At 32.9% G+C, this 22,820-nt stretch overlaps 2 protein-coding genes and 1 long non-coding RNA gene across 3 annotated transcripts; 1 reads left to right on the plus strand and 2 right to left on the minus strand.

Annotated features, from left to right (window-relative positions):
* The first annotated feature begins 24 nt into the window (after positions 1–24).
* On the plus strand, positions 25–6,069 carry LOC105832807 (DDB1- and CUL4-associated factor 7). Its single transcript, XM_028195189.2, has 4 exons — positions 25–427; positions 952–1,327; positions 1,446–1,998; positions 4,894–6,069. Exons 2-4 carry the CDS (start codon positions 1,075–1,077, stop codon positions 5,126–5,128), a joined length of 1,041 nt encoding a protein of 346 aa, XP_028050990.1. The 5' UTR covers positions 25–427; positions 952–1,074; the 3' UTR covers positions 5,129–6,069.
* LOC105830523 (transmembrane protein 205) lies at positions 5,834–22,669 on the minus strand. The gene is made up of 4 exons (XM_012669891.3): positions 20,959–22,669; positions 8,161–8,348; positions 7,835–7,998; positions 5,834–7,656 (listed from the first exon to the last, which is right to left on the minus strand). The coding sequence occupies exons 1-4, from the start codon at positions 21,258–21,260 to the stop codon at positions 7,369–7,371; spliced, it is 942 nt and encodes a 313-aa protein (XP_012525345.1). The 5' UTR covers positions 21,261–22,669; the 3' UTR covers positions 5,834–7,368.
* LOC118646504 lies at positions 11,397–20,175 on the minus strand. Its single transcript, XR_004964066.1, has 2 exons — positions 18,794–20,175; positions 11,397–18,711 (listed from the first exon to the last, which is right to left on the minus strand). It is a non-coding gene; the product is annotated as an uncharacterized LOC118646504 (long non-coding RNA).
* Positions 22,670–22,820: the final 151 nt, after the last annotated feature.

Consider the following 22,820-nt stretch of genomic DNA (forward strand, 5'->3'; position numbering starts at 1 on the left):
GTATAGTGGATACTCGTTCTATGAAACTGTATATTCTATGGAGTGCACACAATTGTAGTGTTTACCATGTACAATGGAACGTTATGTTATTATGTATGGAATTCGCTACATTTTTCATAAGTAGAGAAAGTTGCGACTAATTCTGTAAGAAATCAGAAAGTTTCATAGTCGTATTTGTATTCGATTTCCAAAAGGAAGTGTTTTTATATTTGGATTATCAACCACATTTCCGGTGGTTTCCAAGCTTCTACGTTTGGCTTCTGCGGCTTTTACTGTAGACGCTGTGTATGACACACACATACACGTGGATATTTATGTCATTCAGTCTGGACGATCTTATTTTCTTCAGCGATATGACAGTTACAGAAATTTAAGTTCTAAGGAGTCGGATTACTCTTCACGCTTTTTTATAACATATAGTTTTCAGGTTAGTGAACAAATTTTCTCATTGATCTCATTAATATTTTAACTTATTACCTAAATTTTCTGTTAATTTTATTCTTTGTAAAAAAATATTATTTTGCTATAAAATATAATAATTATTTATTTTTATTGGAAATGTTTTTAGAGTTGTTAAATTAACGTTTAATTATCTTCGATGTAACAAAAGCCGAACACAAGCGGCGATCTACAGTAAATATACTGATCCTTTAATTTTTTGCTGAAAGCCTAGTTTATTTTATTTTTATTTTTTTATACAAAAAAGTCTAAGATCTCTCCAATTATATCTATTAAATTGATAATATTAATTGGTTATTTGGGGCATAATATGTTTTAAGCTTTAAAACTTTATAGTTAAGATTAATACAAACAAAAAGTTCAATGTCAATCCCTAGGGACTGACGCACCCATTCTAAAATGAGAACCTCTGTATAGTTTTAGTATTCATTTTTATATGAAAGTGTAAAGTTATATAAATATTAATACATTTGTAATTTCTTATTTTTGCAGAGACTGTACTAGCAACACAACTTTAAAACTTAGAGAAACGCTTTTTGTTGAAAAACAAAGTTTCAATTTAGAGCTTAGAACGAAAAGCTAAGCTGCTATACCCATTGCAAATTGTGGCCAAACATGGCTATGCATACCGTACCACCAAAGCGTAAGGAAATCTACAAGTACGAAGCACCATGGCCACTGTACAGTATGAACTGGTCAGTGAGACCCGACAAAAGATTTCGTCTGGCGCTGGGAAGCTTCGTAGAAGAGTACAACAATAAAGTGCAGATTGTTTCACTGGACGAAGAGACATCCGAATTCACTGCCAAAAGTACATTTGATCATCCTTATCCAACTACAAAAATCATGTGGATACCAGACAGCAAAGGCAAGTTGAAAGATTTTTTCCAAATTTGATTATAAGAAACACCTATTCTCTGATTAGTGTTATTTGAGCAAAAATCTTTTTGTCAATCAGCATAATCGAATAAATGAATCCTTTTTAGGTCAATTTCCCGATCTTCTTGCTACGTCCGGCGATTATCTGAGGGTGTGGCGTGCGGCGGAACCTGAGACGCGTCTAGAATGTGTCTTGAACAATAACAAGAACTCGGACTTTTGCGCACCGCTCACGTCTTTCGACTGGAATGAGGTGGATCCGAATTTAATTGGCACTTCCAGCATAGACACTACCTGCACAATCTGGGGACTAGAGACTGGGCATGTTCTTGGCAGAGTAAACATGGTCACTGGTCATGTGAAGACGCAGCTTATCGCACACGACAAGGAAGTATACGACATCGCCTTCAGCCGCGCCGGCGGCGGTCGTGATATGTTCGCCTCTGTCGGAGCCGACGGATCCGTGAGGATGTTCGATCTACGACATTTGGAGCACTCGACCATAATTTACGAGGACCCGCAACACACGCCACTATTGCGATTGGCATGGAACAAGCAAGATCCCAATTACCTCGCCACTGTGGCAATGGACGCATGCGAAGTCATCATTCTAGACGTTCGTGTGCCATGCACGCCAGTCGCGAGATTGAACAATCACAGGTATCAATATAAAATAATTTAATAATACAAGTTAACATACTAAAATTACAAAGTTCGTTGATTTTTTTAAAATTAAACGTTAAAAGCAGCATTTAGCCAATGCTAGATGTAAGTGCGAATAAATTATATTAGTAAACAATAAACGTTAAATAGTCACATATGTTTCGATTTCATATTAAGTCATCAGTGTATTATATATTATATGGCAATATTCGCAATTCAAATTACAATTAAATTGTCAGACATCCAGGTGTATGATGGTACTTGTTAATATGTCAAATGCTTTTAGTTTGGGTCACGCTGTTTCTGAATTGGCCACAAGCAATATTTTTATGCTATGTCATGAGACATGGTAGTGGTTTGCACCAAATGAATATATGAAACTACTGTGTCTCGTGATATGGCATATAAACGTTCTCGTGACCAATTCGGAGATAGCCAAACTAAAAGCGTTTGACATATTGACAAGTACTGTCATGCGCCCAGATGTCTGACAATTTAATTGTATAACGCAATTATATAAACGTATGTGACTATTTAACATTACTGTTTACTAATATAATTCATCATTTTCCGCAATCGTGATGAATTTTTACAATACACAGAGTGTTGTAAAAATTAATTTCTGCAATAGGCTGACAATTGCAGAAAATATCGAATTTTTACAATACACAGAGTGTTGTAAAAAATAATTAATGCAATAGTCTGACAATTGCAGAAAATATCGAATTTTTACAATACACAGAGCATTGTAAAAATTATTTTCTGCAATAGGCTGACAATTGCAGAAAATATCGAATTTTTACAATACACAGAGCATTGTAAAAATTATTTTCTGCAATAGGCTGACAATTGCAGAAAATATCGAATTTTTACAATACACAGAGCATTGTAAAAATTATTTTCTGCAATAGGCTGACAATTGCATAAAATATCGAATTTTTACAATACACAGAGCATTGTAAAAATTATTTTCTGCAATAGGCTGACAATTGCAGAAAATATCGAATTTTTACAATACACAGAGCATTGTAAAAATTATTTTCTGCAATAGGCTGACAATTGCAGAAAATATCGAATTTTTACAATACACAGAGCATTGTAAAAATTATTTTCTGCAATAGGCTGACAATTGCATAAAATATCGAATTTTTACAATACACAGAGCATTGTAAAAATTATTTTCTGCAATAGGTTGACAATTGCAGAAAATATCGAATTTTTACAATACACAGAGTGTTGTAAAAAATAATTAATGCAATAGTCTGACAATTGCAGAAAATATCGAATTTTTACAATACACAGAGCATTGTAAAAATTATTTTCTGCAATAGGCTGACAATTGCAGAAAATATCGAATTTTTACAATACACAGAGCATTGTAAAAATTATTTTCTGCAATAGGCTGACAATTGCAGAAAATATCGAATTTTTACAATACACAGAGCATTGTAAAAATTATTTTCTGTAATAGGCTGACAATTGCAGAAAATATCGAATTTTTACAATACACAGAGCATTGTAAAAATTATTTTCTGCAATAGGCTGACAATTGCAGAAAATATCGAATTTTTACAATACACAGAGCATTGTAAAAATTATTTTCTGCAATAGGCTGACAATTGCAGAAAATATCGAATTTTTACAATACACAGAGCATTGTAAAAATTATTTTCTGCAATAGGCTGACAATTGCAGAAAATATCGAATTTTTACAATACACAGAGTGTTGTAAAAAATAATTAATGCAATAGGCTGACAATTGCAGAAAATACCGAATTTTTACAATACACAGAGCATTGTAAAAATTATTTTCTGCAATAGGCTGACAATTGCAGAAAATATCGAATTTTTACAATACACAGAGCATTGTAAAAATTATTTTCTGCAATAGGCTGACAATTGCAGAAAATATCGAATTTTTACAATACACAGAGCATTGTAAAAATTATTTTCTGCAATAGGCTGACAATTGCAGAAAATATCGAATTTTTACAATACACAGAGTGTTGTAAAAAATAATTAATGCAATAGTCTGACAATTGCAGAAAATATCGAATTTTTACAATACACAGAGCATTGTAAAAATTATTTTCTGCAATAGGCTGACAATTGCAGAAAATATCGAATTTTTACAATACACAGAGCATTGTAAAAATTATTTTCTGCAATAGGCTGACAATTGCATAAAATATCGAATTTTTACAATACACAGAGCATTGTAAAAATTATTTTCTGCAATAGGCTGACAATTGCATAAAATATCGAATTTTTACAATACACAGAGCATTGTAAAAATTAATTTCTGCAATAGGCTGACAATTGCAGAAAATATCGAATTTTCACAATACACAGAGTGTTGTAAAAATTAATTTTTGCAATAGGCTGACAATTGCAGAAAATGTCGAATTTTTACAATACACAGAGGATTGTAAAAAATAATTTCTGCAATAGGCTGACCATTGCGAAAAATAATTATTGAATTTTTACAATACACAGAGGATTGTAAAAAATAATTTCTGCAATAGGCTAACCATTGCGGAAAATAATTATTGAATTTTTACAATACACAGAGGATTGTAAAAAATAATTTCTGCAATAGGCTGACCATTGCGAAAAATAATGAATTTTTACAATACTCTGACAAGGGAACCTCGCGAGAATCCGTAAATTCTTTTGATATTTTTTACTATATTAATATTTGAATTATGGATGTGCCAGATAGTGAATAAATATAAAATTTAACAAAATATAATCGAAATTTTAGGAAAATTTTACTAAAACTCATAAAATTTTTATTTTTTATGTACAACGTATAAGAAATTTTTATTTGTTAATTTGTTATATTAATTTACTTTATAGTGAATTTCTTTGATTAATTTTGTTTTATTACAGAGCTAGTGTTAATGGGATAGCTTGGGCCCCGCATTCGTCCTGCCACATTTGCACAGCGGGAGACGACCATCAGGCTTTAATCTGGGACATACAACAAATGCCAAGAGCCATAGAAGATCCTATTCTCGCTTATACCGCCGCGGAAGGCGAAGTCAATCAAATTCAGTGGGGTGCCACGCAGCCCGATTGGATAGCCATTTGTTACAACAAAGCGGCCGAGATTCTTCGAGTATAAATGTCTTCAAAATACATTTGTTTTATCTCGATATTCGGGACTAGAAATTCAAATAGATGCTCCTGGAGTAAGATACTTTTTTTTTATCATCAATATAAGAGACACATGTGTATCTTATCCTGGAAACAATAATTATAAAACATTTTTTTTAGTATATTTTGTATTGTACATATGTTCATAGAAATATTCTAAAATTAATAGTATTAGGGATCTCAAGATTGTTTTATAGTATTATTTTTTAAGATTATAGATATATAAATTATATTAATTAAGCATCAATAATTTTAAGTATCATTCTTAAATCGTGTTAGATACAGACAAGGAAATAATTTTATGATTATCATTATAGCAATCGGATTGAAATTTTAAATTGTAAACATTAATTTTAAACATTAATTAGTTCATAAAATATGCTCGTGTGATCGACATTTTTAGTATGTAATGTACAAATTTTTACATAGACGTAAAAATTTTTGATATATGAAGATATAAATATATTACACAATAATTCGGAAAGAATATACCATATATCAGTATACTCTATGATTATACTGTCATTGATAAGAATATTAAATTCGCAATTTAATTTATGTCATATAACATTTCATTGACATGGTTTTATATGTATTACGCAAATATTAAAGTTGATATTTATGGGAGGTATCAGTAATTAGTAAAACTCACAAAGTAAAAGTCACAAGAAAATAATATATACTCGTATATTGTTATGTGAGATATCGTATGATTTACAAATATTAAATATGAACGAAATGCAGTTATTTACAGCAATGAGCTCTATATGCGTGTATGTGTCCGTAATTCATTTAATTAGTACAAAATAATCGTGCTAAATTCATTCCTTCATTTTGATATCGTAGCTACATTTATATCTATACCATCCTTTTTTAGTGTGCAATCTCAATAAATATCATTAGCTCTGATACAGAGTAGATATATTTTTATTGCATCCAATATAACAACAGCGATCTTAAAATCACAAAGCAATTCGATATGAAAATTTTTAATATCTATCATTATAAGTGAGCCACGATTTTCCATCGTAGACAGGATACTTTGATCCAATTGTCAATACATTTTTTAATAAGAGTAATTGTTCTCACGCCGATATATAAAAGAAATATATCTTAATAAAAATCTATGTTTAAAACTTATAAAATATACGGATATAAAAATGTTTTATATACCTTACGAGTTATACAAATACAAACGAATCGATATATTTTTCGATTTATGAGATATATATTATTTACATAGAAGCATCGGCCGTTTTAGGCCGACGAATAAATAAATGACCACTCAAATCTCTAGACATTCTCACAAATTACATGCACGCGCTTCGCACTACTTTCAGCAATAATTTATACAGCACTACTGACGAATTGTAAGCAGATCATATTTGTGAGAAGTGGTTACTTTTACCTCGGCTTGATTCTCCTTTGAATTGGCTACTGGCTTCTCTGAGAATAAGTCACAGCGTGACTTACATCATGCAAATAATGTTTATGATCTGAATACTCATTCTATTTTAACATAGAGTAAGTTCAGATTACAAGGTACACTAATATACTTCGATATTTCTTCCTCTATTCGTCGAGGTTTGAAATTCAAGGCAACTGTACTGAAAGACTCATTATACAGTCTTTTGCAAGTAATTTTAATGGCAGGAAAATCATATCTTGCACCCTTAGATCTGAATATTTCGGTGCATTTGAATTTTTGCTACCACCATACGAGACACGTACTAACGCGTTACTACTAAAATGCTCTTCTCAAAATTATTTTCTAGATTCTATATTTTTTCAAAAACTTTTGAGCCCTTGAACGCGAAAGCACATATAGGGTGACTCCTAAGTAAGTACAGGAAATAGAGAATATTCTATTAAGCTTGTTTAAGAAGATTCTAATAAAACTACTTTGTTTTCAAAATTATTATAAGGTATGCTAACAATGTGTAAAAAATGAATCTAAAAATGTTTTACCTCACACCGGAAAATAATCCTTAATGCTAGATGTGCGCATACTAAATTTGAATAAAATATAGCTGTTTTTCACATTTTCGAAATTTTCATCTTTCTTTCAACTTTGACACTTTAGTATTTTGAAAACAAAGTGTAATTTACGGTACGTTTATAAGACCATTTCTTTCAAAAATAAACGAAGATATTTTGTACTTAGGCATCACCCTGTATATAAATTTTATGATCAAATACTAATTGTTCTTACAGAGCGCACAATTTGCTCGCTATGTAATAGAGATGAAGTACCGTACACGCCATAGTCAGCATGTTTCCCATGGCTATGCACACGTGCACTCGGCGGAACGCTCGGTGTATCTTTAAGTAGTGCGTACAATTTTTGAGCGGTCCGGGATTGTGACGGCCTATCTCGTTACCGACGCCCACTGCGCGCTCGAAGTTATTTTTCTGTACGATCAACTGAAGAAGCGGCGGTGTTAGGTAGAGACGTATCAGCAACTCCAAGAAAAAGGCTCCGGATATCGCACCAACCTGCGCAATATACAAGAATTTCACTTTTACTTCTATGGGAATTTATATTATAAATTGTTCTTTTTTAATTCATATCTATCAAATATAAAAATTAAGTTTTAGAAAAAATTATATATATGTTAATTATTTTTTATATCAAATATGGCAAATTTTTTATTAGCGCATTATCTGTACGTACCTGAACAGTAATTTCGGTGTCCCATGTATACGTCGGATGCTGTTTGACAAATATGAGCAACGTGATGAGACTCAGACACGCGTTAATCGTGAAATATCTTGGAAATAGGACGCGTTGCACTTCGCTAAATGCATGTCGTGGCAGTGCAAAGTACAAAGACAGACCTGTAAATAAATCGTATGTTGTTTCAGAGGTCAATTTAAATTTAAAAAAAAATTTTAATTTATCAGAGAACAAATCAAGAGAGATTATTTTCTTGCACCCTATTTTATTAAATATCAAATATTTCTTAATTATCTTTTAATATTATACACATAGAGACATACCTGATACGAATGTCATCCAAATTTGAGCACCGAAATGTATGACAAAAGATGCGAGATAAATGAAGGACATCATTCGCGAATAAGAAGGAGCCTGCATCCTTCCCTTGACTGGAAGCAGGACTGACGTAACGAATAAGACTGCAGCGATTGTGATTATGTGTGCGGGTTGCGTCGTGTAGAAGAGGATCCTGAAAAACAACAATTACATATTTTTAAAAACATTCATACACATTTCACATGATCTAAAAACTTAAACTTTTAGAATAAGCTTCTAATTAATATGTAAGCATTTTTTAATTTTTTCAAAATTTTTTACCTTTCCATTGTTCCTTTCAGTCCTAAAATATAATTTTCTAAAATAGCACTAAATCTTATGGATAGAGAGTTTTAAATAATTTAATTGCAAACAAAATATAAAAATGTTGAAAAATTATATTCATAAAAAATAATACACTTATAAAGAACATTTCGGAATTAGCTCTTTAGGGTAGGGATATAAAGTTCTATCATCACAATTTAGATTGACGTCAGATATCGAATTGACGTTTCTCCTCGTGCACTTTTAACACCGCTAGAAAATTCATTGATAAATCTAATTTTTATGAAATACGCGTGATATCGCCGAGCAAGAAAACTGCCGCATTTTTTAGTAATTACGTAATTCGCAGGGTACTCTTGAACTATAGATTCTTACGTGTGACGCGACTGCGTATCAACGACCGGTTCGATTTTCGTCACGTGCAACTACTCTGTTAGATAATCCGACGGCGTGACTCAATTAGCGCTGATTTATGCATGTGCCGTGACATGACGTCAAAGTCAAACAAATCCAGCAAGACTGAGAATACGCCGCTTCTTCATTGCCAATATAAGCAATCTTGATTGACACTCATAAGTGGTTTCGTTTGCATTTCATTCTAAAGGATTTCACATGCAAAAAATATTGCATCATATATACATATAATAACGAGATAATATACAATGCAATGTTTCACATGCAAAAATTTTATGTTTGATTTGAATGAGATATAGATATAAATTTATTATTATCAGTCTAATGTAACATCAAGGTATTGAAAATAAAGAGATAGTGAACCATTTTAAGAATATTAAATACTTAAATGTTCTATTGCTAATCTACAGGTTACGTTATATTTACAATTTTTAATACTGTAGTCTGTATACTGAAGAGATCATGTATATGCATATACATTTGCATATTCTATTACGTAATACATTTTGTTCTTTATTTTGACTAAACATAGAATTTTGTAACCAAACTCTGTTTTTTCACAAAATTAACTTTTTTGCGTATAATATAATCTCTGTATCTACAGGAAAAATAAGACGAATAATTAATAAAATAATTAGAAAAATAACTTTTACATTATTTTTCTTTACAAAATTAAGTTTACAAAAACGGTATTATATAATATTCTATGTATACATTATATATAATTATATATGGATAATTTTTTTCATTTTCTTAAATTTTATTTAAAAAGAAAACATTATGAAAATTATTTTGCATCAAAATCTTCAATTGTTATTTTTTTAGTATATATAAATAAAGATTATACAGAGATAAGAGACATAAAACTTATGGACACATTTTATATATAATTATATATATTTATATTTAATATTATTATAGATTTTTTAACCGAACGAGTTATGACATTTACATGAGCGAGTTATAAAACATTGAGCATATTATAATTATCATTTATATCTCGCGCGAATATATACGGCGCGAATGTTAAAAAGACAACTTGAGAAGCTGGACAGCTCGTTATTAAATTTCATCAGGCGCTTCCCGCTGGGATAAAATGCATGCTGTCTGCATATTAAAGATGATGAAAAAAGAATAATTTTTTTATGTATATATGTATATGCATATATGCACGTGCGTGCGTGATCCCTTCTCAAAATTCTCCGAAGTGTCTTGGTTCATGAAGAATGACTGGTTGAACATCCCGAGGGGTTGATGTTTTTCTTTTTGCAATATGTCGCAAGAAACGCAAACGTGCACTTCCGTTAAAAATTCAAACCTTTTATATTTTATAAGAAAAGAAAACTGTATTAGGTCCGGAAAGTAATGTTCTTATAATTAACATTATTCGGGATGTAAATAGCGTTTTACAACAGCATAAACATAGTCGTAAGGCGCAGTTGTGTTTCTGCTAATATACACACACACAAACACACAAATTAGCTTTAATCTTAGTTTAATTTCCATTTTATCTTTTTCTAATTCTAAAAATAAGAAAAACCGATATTAAAGATTAAAATTACATTGCCGAAAATGAACGTACAACTGCGCCTTACAATTTTACAGCTAACGTTTACGCTATAGCAGGCAATCGCTAGTGTGATTTGGCCTTATATCACGATTTTAAATATCATGTTGTCTGGTCAACTACTTGTCTCTCTGCAAGAATTATAACATGGCATAATCCAGATACAACCAAGTGCAGTTTAGCATGACAAGGAACGAAATTATCGCTCACGAGACAGTCTTAATCGTCTCTGCTTGTTCAACCTGACAACAACAAACAAATAATTGTATGCCTTTGCTCTCACGTCGCAATGTACAATGTTAAGATATTTCCGGACGGAATATTCCGTGTATTCGCGTTAAAAATGTAAAATGATTTTAAGATATAATTATTGCGAATACTTGTTTTTATAATTACAAAGCTTTTACTTAACAATTTATCTGTGACCAATCATCGAAAAAAATTATAACAATGTAAACAAATTAATAATCATTAAAAACGTAGAATTATCATTAAAAATATTACCATTACAACCACACTAAAAAATCTTTAAATACAAGTTCAAACATTTTCAGGGAAATATTCAAAAGTACAGTAAATAAGTGTAATAACATGGTGTGATGTGATGAAAAAAGAAACCCATTAAAAGTAATATATATACATATAACGAGTATTATAAAGAAACCTTTTTGCTTACTTTCCGGCAATCCTCGTTTTTATCTACAAAAACACTATTATTTGTAACAACAATTAAACAAAGTGAAATATATCAAAATATAATGCATGTAATACGCTTCTCGATAATAACAATCATATTGCGAAAATATTGTTTCGTGTTTATATCGGTTGCTTAGCAACTAGATTACACTGAGTATTATTATTTGAGATATTATATTTAATAACCTTTTGATATCTAGATATCTAAAATATATCAGTCAACCGATACATATATTTAAATTTTGGGTCAGTTTTTTTTCTGCGCGGCGGCACAAAAGTTTTTACTTTTATTTCAACGGAGATCAACGGGGAGCATTTGCAAAATATCGGGTGGCCCTCGTAGGGAGCCTCGATAATGCTACGTGTCCGTAGCATAAAGTAATAAATAAAATTTGTATAATCATCGCCGGCGTGTGATTTGCGCAATAGCGTCAATATTGCGCGCGGCAATAAACGCGCGAAGGCAAATTACTTCTTTTCCATTAAACCAGATAAGAGAAATCGTCGCGAATGCAGGCGCGCTTCATCCTTGAACTAATTTCGTTGTTCGCCAGTAAAATCACGAGGGGTAGGCTTCTCTTCGCTGCGGGGCCCGCGCCGAGTGCGAGAGCAACTTATCCTGGCAATAAGCGCGCGTAGCGCGAAGCTTCTCTCTCGATTGATACGATAAGAAACATCTGTGACAATACGCGCGTGATCGTATTGATCGCCGATCCCCTTGAAGCCGTCGCGTTTAATCTGCCACGAGGTCAGCCAGAGACCATCGGACAAATCGCGCTTGTCCATGTGAATATCTTGCGGCCGTCTCTCCTCGCGTTTATAGAGTTAAAATTTCGACACGCGAATAGAGAACAGAGGGGCGACGCGAGGCGAAAATTTTTGCCCACCGAGCGCATTCTGCGGTCACGTTCACCCCAGCAAGTCCCGGAGACCTTTGTCACTTAGACTTCATTTCTGCGTCGGTCATGCATGATAAGCGAACAATACGAATGAGCGTTTCGAGACAGATCTCTTAACGATATAGAGATGTGATTGGTGATTGAGATTTGTTTGCAGATTGTGCAAATTTATGCAATGATGTGTGTGTATTCAGTATATCTTGCAATCTTTCAGGAAGACAATTTTATTTCATTTCTTCCCGTTCTGTTTCTCTCTTTCTCTCTCCCTGCAATACAGTTATAGGAAATCTCAATGATTTAGCCGCACATACGTATATTTATTTTTTTTTATTTATGTAAATATACATAATGCTGCACTTTTTCAAAATTCTTACATTGCAATAAATGATCTTCGCTTTATTTAGGAGAATTTTACTACTTTATCTTTGAATAATATTTCTGAAAGAAAAGCTCAAAATAAAGCTCTGAAAACATAATGTAAAACCAAAAGATGTCTTCTATCAGATGACAGCAGTTTTGATAACACTGTTTCATATTCTATGATAATGTTTTTGCAGCATAATCAAAACATTTGAAAAATTTGATATAAAAAGCTACATTTTCCTTTTCTTTACCCTCAACGCGAGTCATTTGTACCAAACATTTACAAGTTAATATATCTGAAGATTTCTACAAGTCTTTTGTTTCAATGTAACATTTTTTGTGGATTATACAAATACCTTATGCAGTTCCGCAAAACACAATATGTAGCACGACTGTGTACACCAAGTTTGTATTAGATGAGATTCGATTTTTAGTAGATTTTATATAGCACTGCTTTTTATTTCTCTAATTATCTAAGGAGATCATTTTATCAGTTTGCATCAGTATTAATATAATCCAATATTTAGTTTCCAAGCAATTGTTAATACTGGCAATCTTCCTCATGCAAATAATTGCGCACGAAGTACTCTCACTTGTCTATTTCGAGTTTTAATTGTAATCCCATAGTCCTTTTTTATATAAAATAAATATATATAATTTGATTTTTGGCTTTTCTAGTCATTTCTCAGCTTCTTTCTATTTCTCTTATTTTCCTTTTTTTTACCTCCTTGATGAAGGAGGAAGCTCTCTCTCTCTCCCATTTAAAATACCATCCGCTCTCACGTGACAGAGGATCTGCGAAAGGGAGAATCCGGGAAGGGGAAAGGGGGATCAGGTCCGGATACGCGACCGTAATTTGACGTGCCGGACGCACCTATGCGTGTACGAGCATTCGCGTGTAAGTGCAGCGAACCGAGTGTCCTATTATCAAGCGACACCGGGGAAACGTGCGAGAAGGCACGCACGACACACGCCGCTCGGATCGCGGGGCGGCATACGTGCAAAATCAGTACTCGGCGATTTTATTAATGACACAATGCGATACGCGCGAATCTCTATTGCACGCATCCGGTCCCTTCGTTTGATCGTCACCGTTAAACAACGTTATAATCTCAAGGACCGTAACTTGGCCCCAAATAGACCTGTCGCAACGATTTGCACGATTTCGTTTTTTTGTCTCGGTATATGGCTGTTAAATCAATTTTAATGAGTGTGCTATTCATATCTTTGTTCTCACATTAACACTATTCATCTGGGTGAAACTTCACCTGCATAATTCAAATATCTTACTACATTTTTTATAAGCTGCAAGGTAGAATAAATTAAAACTTTAACTTCAAGAGTAAATTTGAATTAGCACAGATTTTGTAAAAATCCTAATAATTTAAACTGTCAAAAAAATTTAATAACAAAAACTGCATTGAATTTAAATAGCACTTGGGTGGAAATTCATCCAAGCAACATTTCAGAGTTAACGTAATTAACCAAAGAAGTATTTACAAATACAAAGAAAAAGCAAATGTTGCTAATCATTAAAAATTCATCGCTCAAGATACACAAATTGGGCTACGTAGATTTAATAAATTATTAATTTTAGATGAGTAAGAATAAAGTAAATAATAGATTATCAAAGTAAATGAGTAGTTCGCGTAAAAAGAAATAAAATTAACAAGTACTCTTTAGTTCCTAATGGAAGCGCCGGCTGTGCGGCATAACGGGGCATCGCGAAAACGAGAAAAAATCGTTTGGTCAAGCTTCGGCTTGCGGAACATCTTTTGAAGATGTGCGAAAGGTGTCCAGTTTGGCGAATCGCCAACCACACGTCCATCCGATTGGCGAGTGGAACGTTTGTGTCCTCTCTGCCCGCGAAGACCTCCCTAAACTCGTTTGCACGTCGTCGCTTAGCACGATATTTCTATAAAAAGAAATCCTTGACGGTAGCGCCCGTGTGTGTCACCGATTATCAGTTATTACTAATTCCGATAATATCAGATAATTAATTAGATCTGTAGTAGACATGAGAAATGCAAGGAACAATTCTGACACGGTTTTGTTTTAAACACGGTGACTCATACGTATACACGATATCCGCAGAAACGATCTTCACAATACGATAATATGAAATTCATGATGCAATTCATGTCGCAAAATATAAATATTTAAAAGAAAGATTAAAAATATAAATATAATACGATCAGAAATAGCAGGACTAAGTAAGCTAATTTCTTTTAAATTTAGTTCAAGTTAATGGCTCATAAAATTAAATTAGTTACGTTAAAAATTTTGAAAAGTTGAACGAAGAATAAACTCAGTTGTGTTAAAACTGAATTCAAAGTTAATCTTAAAAAATATTATGTATATTATGTAAATTTTTTATTGTGTATAATTTCCAATTTTTTATAACTGATTACTATTCAATTCTGAAGAGTAGACTGAGAAAAAAAAGTTAAATTGAAGTTCAAGTATTTAAGTTAAATGCATAAATACTTGAACTGAAAAAATTTAATCAAGTTAAAAAATTTAGTCAAATTAACATTTTTCTCTCAGTGCACGTATAATCTCTTTTTAACAGGCTGATTTGTGTTAACAACGGTTAAAAAGAACCATCTTTAATAATTTCGCGAAAGTAATTATTAGGGACAATTTATCAATTTCGAAACTGTATCTTCGAGACTGGATCGCTTAATAAAGAACATCTCCGACAAGACGTTCCCCCATGCCTTTGTGCTGCGAACGGGTTTCTCTGCGGTCGCCCGAGGCGCCTGGAGTCTGTAATTATATCTTTTTTATTGGAGTCGCGTTGCCAGCCCCGAGAATGCACACATATGCAATTCCAGCGTGCGAAAAGAAGTCCATTAGCATCCATTATGCTTGTGCAAACAAGAAATTATCGACGCCTCGCGCGCGAAAAGTGCACGCATTGATAAAAAGATAGTAATTTGCGATATAACGATTAACATGATGAAAATTTCTCTCGACAAAAAAATTCAACCTGCTACTGAATTAATGCACTGGGATAGCCATTAACGCAGTAAAAATTATACAACTACGTTCCTGCGCCAAATTATACTTATCTTTGTAATGGAATATAATTCAGAATTATTGCAATTACGCAACCTGGTCTATTGCGGATCTGAAATATCATTGATTCAGCATTAGGTCCGTAAAATAAAATTAAAAGCGCTATTTATAAAGATGTTTTTCTATTTTTTATAAATATATTGATTATGAAAAGAGACGTCTATATATAAAATATAATACTGTTTAAGAAAACAATTTTTTATAATTATTTGCGATATAATAATTAACATAACAAAGTGTCTCGGCAAAAAATTTAATCTGCTACTCAATTATTGCATTTCGACAGTCGTTACGTAATGAGAGTCATATAATTGTGTTCTTTCAAGTTATATATATGTAACAAATATAATTTATATATGTATATAATGGAGAACAGTCTGATCCATCAAGGATATCGCCTGAAATATCGTCGGTCCAGACTGGATCCGTTTTTTTTTACAAAAGAAAAAGGAACATCTTATTAAAAGTGCTATTTATAAACGTGCCGTTCTATCCTTCATAAATACGGCACGGAAAGAGACGCCTATGAAATACAATATTGCTGAAAAAGAGATGATAATGTAATATAAGTGCAATATAATATACGGTTAACGTGATGAATTCTCGACAAGAAATTTAATCTAGCGATGTCCATGTCTACCAACGTAGGTTAATTTTTATCTTGATCTAATTTACCTTTTATCTTTTCCTCATTTTAAAAATTAGAAAAAGACACGAAGTAATTTAAAGTCAATCTACATTGGTAAAAACAAACATAAATTAAGGTATTAGGATAATCAAGTTGCGTGATAAAAATAATGTAATAGTGTTCTCGCATCAAATTATGCATATAGTATTTACATAATGTTATCAGACTATATAAATATTAACAATACACGTGACAAAATTTATTATGTTATAAGTCTCAGTTCCTAAAAAGTATCATAGATTTTTTTTTCTCTAAAAATTCCGCTGCACTTTTTATCCTCCTAAAAAAAAATCTGTGATGAATGATATGAAAGAAGAAAAAAAAACTGACATTTAGAAGGATATCCAAACTAGCAATCTGTTGTATCTTTACAACAGTGTGCAATTAAAAATTGAGAAATTGAAATACAATTTAAAATAAAATCTAAAATATCATCGGACTAAACCGCTTTTTTGTTCAAAAAGAAAGTCTTATTAAAAGCGCTATTTATAAAGGTGTCAGTCTACCTCTTGTAAACGTGAGATGTAAAAAAAAACGCTTATGAAAAATAAATATCCTAAGAGAATGCGGAACGTTCACGAAGAAAAAGAAGATTGACGGGTCCGAAGCAGATTGGTCTCGGGGGGGGGGGGGGGGAGGAGCGCGAAAAAAGCTCGAGATCAAACGTTGCGTTTGTCCCGCCGCGTCCTTTACAAGGCTGCATTATTTGCATCCCTCTTTTTTTTTCAGAGAACGTACGTAGATTGCGTACTTACGTCAGACGCAGTCATCGGCCTACGCTCTCACGACGCGCGAGACACGCCATAGACACACAGTTATTACTTAACAATCGGCTAATTGTGGACGTCTAGTGTTAACGCCCGGGGCTAATTACAGAGATGACCGACACGGGAATTTACTCGATCGCGCAATCTTTCTCAATTATACCTTGGACTGTCAATTATTCGGTAATGGAAAAGACACCTGCGGAATTATACGGAATTATCGGAACGTCATATTATCGATGACGTCTGTCTGATCAAATTAAATAAATTTGCAGAGAGATAAAACTTTTCCACTTTTTTTTTAAAGCTCGCGTGTCAGAGCTCGAATTGTTTTGTTCGAAAATAGGAAGTTTAAGAAAGGGGGAAACGCGAAGACGCTTCTCGGGGAAAATCACTTATTCACGAGATATTAGTGGGAACTCTTGACGAAAGTAATGCGCTATTTGTAACACTGTTCGAATATATTTGCGAAGACAGAAATCTAAAAATAGAAATATATCTGTAACTGATTTTCAAGAGATATATATATAAAATCGAAACAATAGCAATATTTTTTGTAACATATCAAAGATAATTTAATCTTTTTTTAAGAACACATCTTATTTGGCTAGATATAAAAAACATAACAATTGTCAAAGTTCTTTTGAGTATAAAAAAAAGTTAATCAATTTTTAAGAGTTCAATTCTCATAAAGATGACATGTGAGCATACAAAAATATTAAAAAATTGAAACAATTATAATAATTTCTCCTCTTGCTTGATTCAAATAAATATATTATTAGTATAGTAAATAAAAAAAAACTTTCATATCAAATAAGTACTTAATATTTTCTACGAACAAATAATATCTATTTGTCGATAAGTTATTTAAATTGTATTAATAACATTCTTTGAATCAAGTAATCTTTTCTAGCGGTGTAGATTGTCAAGTTAGATATAAAGACACGTCTCGAAGTGGCGAATGCTTCAGTCGTTATTGATAAAGAAGTTTTTTGGATGCGAATCATTAATTGATCTTTGCTATCATGAAATAGATCATATATAGACGAAAAGACGTAAGATAAGTCGCGCGAATGAGAAGGAAATACACGACAGGTGCGTCATACGTGTGTGTACGAAAGATTTATCTGGAAACACGGAAGATTTCTAACCAAACAAAACTGATTGCGCATCATCAGTCTCGGCTTGCATCATCCAATCACAGAATTTACCGTCGATTGACGTTACTATATGAATTATCTCGAAAATCAATTTCCCGATTTAGAAGTACTCCAAGAGCGAGCGCAGGCACGTGCTGCTGCATCGCTGCACACGTGATTTTCAGTGCTCTAACGTTCTATTTCGACAGAACTAAAAGTCGGAAAGTATACTCGTGTGTTATCACCTTCAGATCTACCTTATCTCGTTTCTTAATTGCGATATCAGAATTAATTAAATTTTATCGCATTAAAATGTATTTACGCGTCAAACATCCGTTTAAACGATTATTAGAATAATGATAGCGCGATGTGTAACATTTCCAACTTTAAGATCCTTTTTTTTTGCTCCTGTTCAGAAAACTGCTAATGCCCATTTTCAGGAATGGAAATTAACTTTGATCTCGGTTCATTTATTTCTTATTTTTCTCCAACCCGAGAATGGAGAAAAACTAGATATAGATAAAGACTTGGCTACGAACCGAGGTCAGAGTTGATCTACATTAGTAGAAATGAAGACATAAGGAGGCTCGAAGACCACAGGCCCTCCCTCTTTTTCAGCTTCTGCAAAAACAAACGATAGGATATCTACTCATGATTATCTCGTTTCTAAGACTTCTAAGTACTTTGTATTTTGTGGACTGACCTTCTTCCGCATAGAGATAGCCGTGGAAAAAGTTAACTGCCAATCAGAGTCGCGCGTTTTGCTCTACAAATCGTAGCGAACCTTTGCTCTTCGAGATACACGCCAGATGTTTTTTTTTCTCATTAAAATTTCATGCAGTATTGGTGCATTACTGTGTGTTTAATAAATTTAGAGGTAATGTCACGTTCTCAAGCAGCTTACCGCAAAATATTGAAATAAATGCTACCAACATTGAGAAAAAAGTTGTTAACTTGACTAAATCCGTTAAATTAAGTAAACTACCTTCAATTCAAGTATTTTTATATATTTTATATATATATATATGTATGTGTGTATGTGTATGTATATGTACAATATGGTCAACAACAGATGAGGGAAAATTTAAAAAGTAGTTATAGACAATAAAGACAAAAGACATAACAAAAATTCGATTAAAGCTCCGTTTTAATTATAAACGTTTAAATATTCACGTGTTTTAGCAAACAATTTTTTAATATTTTAACATTTATAATTGAAAAACAAATCTTTAATTGCAATTTTATTATTCTTAATTTTAATCTTTTTTTATCATTTAAAATCATCCTTTAAATTTTCTTCAAATATTGTGTGTGTGAAATTTAAAAATACATAAATACTTGAACCGCAAGAATTTAGTCAAGTTAAGTTGTATTTGCGAAGTTTTTAAGTTACAATAACTTTCTTCCCAGTGTTCGGAGAGAATGTGCCCAAGGAATATGGCGATAATTTCTATATGTTGCACAATCTTACATATATTGTCCGCATTCATTACCAACACACGTCTCGGGTAACAAGTGATACGAGAGCGCGAAGGCGGCTATCGTGAAACGATTTCAATCCGCAAGTCCGAACGTCGCATATACGCGAGGACAATGTGTATACTAAGTTCTTGCAAATCGCATGTGAAGACCGTACGTGATAATGAAGCTCCGCTGTGGGAACCTTTCGAAAGTAGGTCTTGTAAACGCGCGACAAACGTATGTAGGTCTCGTTTAAACTTTAAAGACCATATGCTTGCAAATATAGGTACGTAAGACTATTGTTTGTGGAATTACAATGAGAACAAGAGTTGTTAGCTCGACAAGTTTTTTTTTCAATTCGATCAAATTTCTTCAGTTCAATCTATTTATCTATTTAAGTTTAATTTTTCTTGTGTAAGGCCCGTTTGCACCAATATAGATTAATTTTCTTCGATTCAATATGCTTCTTTGTACTTACATTCCTACAAGTATTTAACTTAAATACATAAATAAATTAAACTGAAGAAATTTAATCGAGTTGAAAAACTTCAGTTAAGTCAACAACTTTCTTCTCTTAGCGTAACAAATGCAAACAATCTACGTCAGAAAGCTACGTTACAAATTGCGTACTCCAGGAGATCAGGTGCGCCTAGCTGGCTCCAGACAGAACCCGTCGTGGAACCTGCAGTGGAAGAAAGCGAAGCGCAATAGATGAGACACCAGAATCAAAGAGACCTGACGGTATTCAATAGTATTCTTAGCCCCAAAAAATTCTCGCAAATTTTAAGAAAGAAAAACAATATTTTTCCAGGTTTAAAAAAATAATATTAACTTTATCGTTCTCTATATCAATGATGCTAAGATTTTTTTACATTTAAAAGTTCTAATGAGTAAATTCATCAATAAAATCCGTTGTTATCATTTCCGGGCACATTTTTCGGCACTTTTCGAAAAAAAATCGAGTTTTTTTCACCTCAATTTTATTTTTCCGGAAAATTAAGGACACAATTACGAAGGAATATTGTAAAGTTTCGAAGCTTCAAACATTCAAAGTAAACTTCTAACTTCAAAGCTTCAAACCTTAGAACTTTGAAAACTTCGAAGTTAACTTTGAACTTTTGTTCACTTCAAAGATTTGAAGTTTCAAACCTTTAAATTCTTTCGAACCTTCGAATATTCAAAGTATTCAACAAGTAACAACTTTATATTGTTTAATTAAGATCTTGTTATTACAGTCGCTTTTTATGGTATTTTTCGGAAAGAACTGATTTTTCCCTTGTTCTTATTTTTCTAAAAAAATTAAGGATACTGATCTTCATACAAAACTACCTGCCTTCCTTCTTTTTCCAACTGGATTCGTATAAAATCAAAAACCAGAATGGCAGGGAAGGATCGATTTATACTCACTTGAACACTTTGGAGCGGCGCACGATCTCGTAATACGTGGACAGCTTCTTCAGCAGCAGGCCGTAGTGATTGGTGCTGGCGGCCAAGACGTCGTCGGCCAGGTCGGGCAGGAAGAGCGCGTTCTCCTCTCGCTCTTGCTCCTGACGTTGCTGCTCCTCCTTTTCCAACATCTCCTCGTAGAGCCTCATGTACTTTTCCTTGGTACGCGACAGCTTGTCGCATCGCTTCGAATCCGCGATGACTGACGGCGCGATCAGCAGTGACTCGCTCGTCTCGTTACCCAACAGCGTGCGGACACACATTGCCGTTCCGTTTTTTTTTCTGATTTGCCTGCGATAAGGTCGACGATCAGGTGCTCGGCTGTTTCTTCTCTTTTTCTGACTTTCGCTTCTGAGTGAAGTCGACTGATCTGCGCGATCTGGTACCAGAACTGGTCTCCTTTATAACTTCCTCGTAGGTCGATTTTTGTCTCGTGTCGCGAACTGAAGCCGGTTGTCGCGAGGGTGGTCGACTAATCTCGGTTGACTCGCGTGTTCGTGTGTCGCGCGATATGTTGCGCGACGTGGTGCGCGGCAGAGGGAGAAAGCGGAGAAGAATTCAACAACGCCCGCGCTCTCGTGTCTTTCTCTCACTTCGGTCCTGTCGTAGAGTGCGCTACCTCCCGACATCGTTTCAGAGTTTTATGTCATTCCCTCCGTTCCCTCCCTCGCGGCTGGTGCGACGACCGACCGGCCCGACGAGATATGCGAAAGGGTTCAGGTGAGCATGAACCCTTTCCCTTCTCCTTCGCAGAAGAAGTAAGACCGAACAAGTCTCGTTTAGGAACCTCGTTTCCCGAAATAACGTTTCGAAACCGCGAATCCTGAGAAATAGGAATTTACAACTTTCCATTTTATTGTATAGAATAAAGGAAGATGACCAATATTGGCATACCATTTTGCTTTTGAAAAATAAGATTTTGAAAATATAAATGTAAACTAGAGTGTTTTATATTTTGTAATATTTCTGTAACATAAAAAATAAACGTCTGAAAAATTGCCTTCAAAACTGGCATAGACTGTACTTTCCTTTCCTTTTCCCTCGACACGAATCATTTGAATAAATCATAAAATATTTACAAGTTAATGTATATGGACTCTTAGAAACCTTTCACTTCAATGTAATATATAAATATCTTCTGTTGTTTCGAAACATGTAAAACAACTATAAATATAGATATGAAGATATAAAAATAAATATAAAATTAAAAATAAAAATAATTAAAAAGATTAATAATAAACAATATAAAAACAATATTCAATTTTGATATTTTTGATGTTTGGAAATGTTTGACACATGTCTCCCTAAGTTAGAAAATTGTTTTTTACAAACTTTTCGAAGATATTGAAAACGTATATTTCAATTCTCATCTAATATTTTTTCTAAAAAAATTATCTAATTTATCACAACCGATATTTAATTATAATATTAAATTATATCTGTTACGCAAGTTTTATCAACACTTCCCGTTACTTTCAAATTTTTGTAAAGTGCCAAGATTCAAAGACAATAAATACAATAAAATTCTATTCAATTATACATGCATAAAAAAGTAGCCCAATTCTTCGAACGTAGATTGATTTTAATCTCCGTTTAACTTACTTTTTACCTTTTTTTTATTCTAAAATTAGAAAAAGATAAAGATAAAAAGGAAATTATATAAACCATGATTAAAATTAATCTATATTGCTAAAAATAAACATTAAATAAATTCAGCAATTTAAAGAAAGAATAAACAATTATTAGGGTTTCAAATCCTAAGAAAGAAAAAAATAGGAAGAAAGGAAAAATAGGATAAGAATAATTAGGAACTAGAGTTAATT

The sequence above is a fragment of the Monomorium pharaonis genome, chromosome 7 (assembly GCF_013373865.1).
Source record: "Monomorium pharaonis isolate MP-MQ-018 chromosome 7, ASM1337386v2, whole genome shotgun sequence".
In the NCBI taxonomy this organism is placed as follows: Eukaryota; Metazoa; Arthropoda; class Insecta; order Hymenoptera; family Formicidae; genus Monomorium; species Monomorium pharaonis.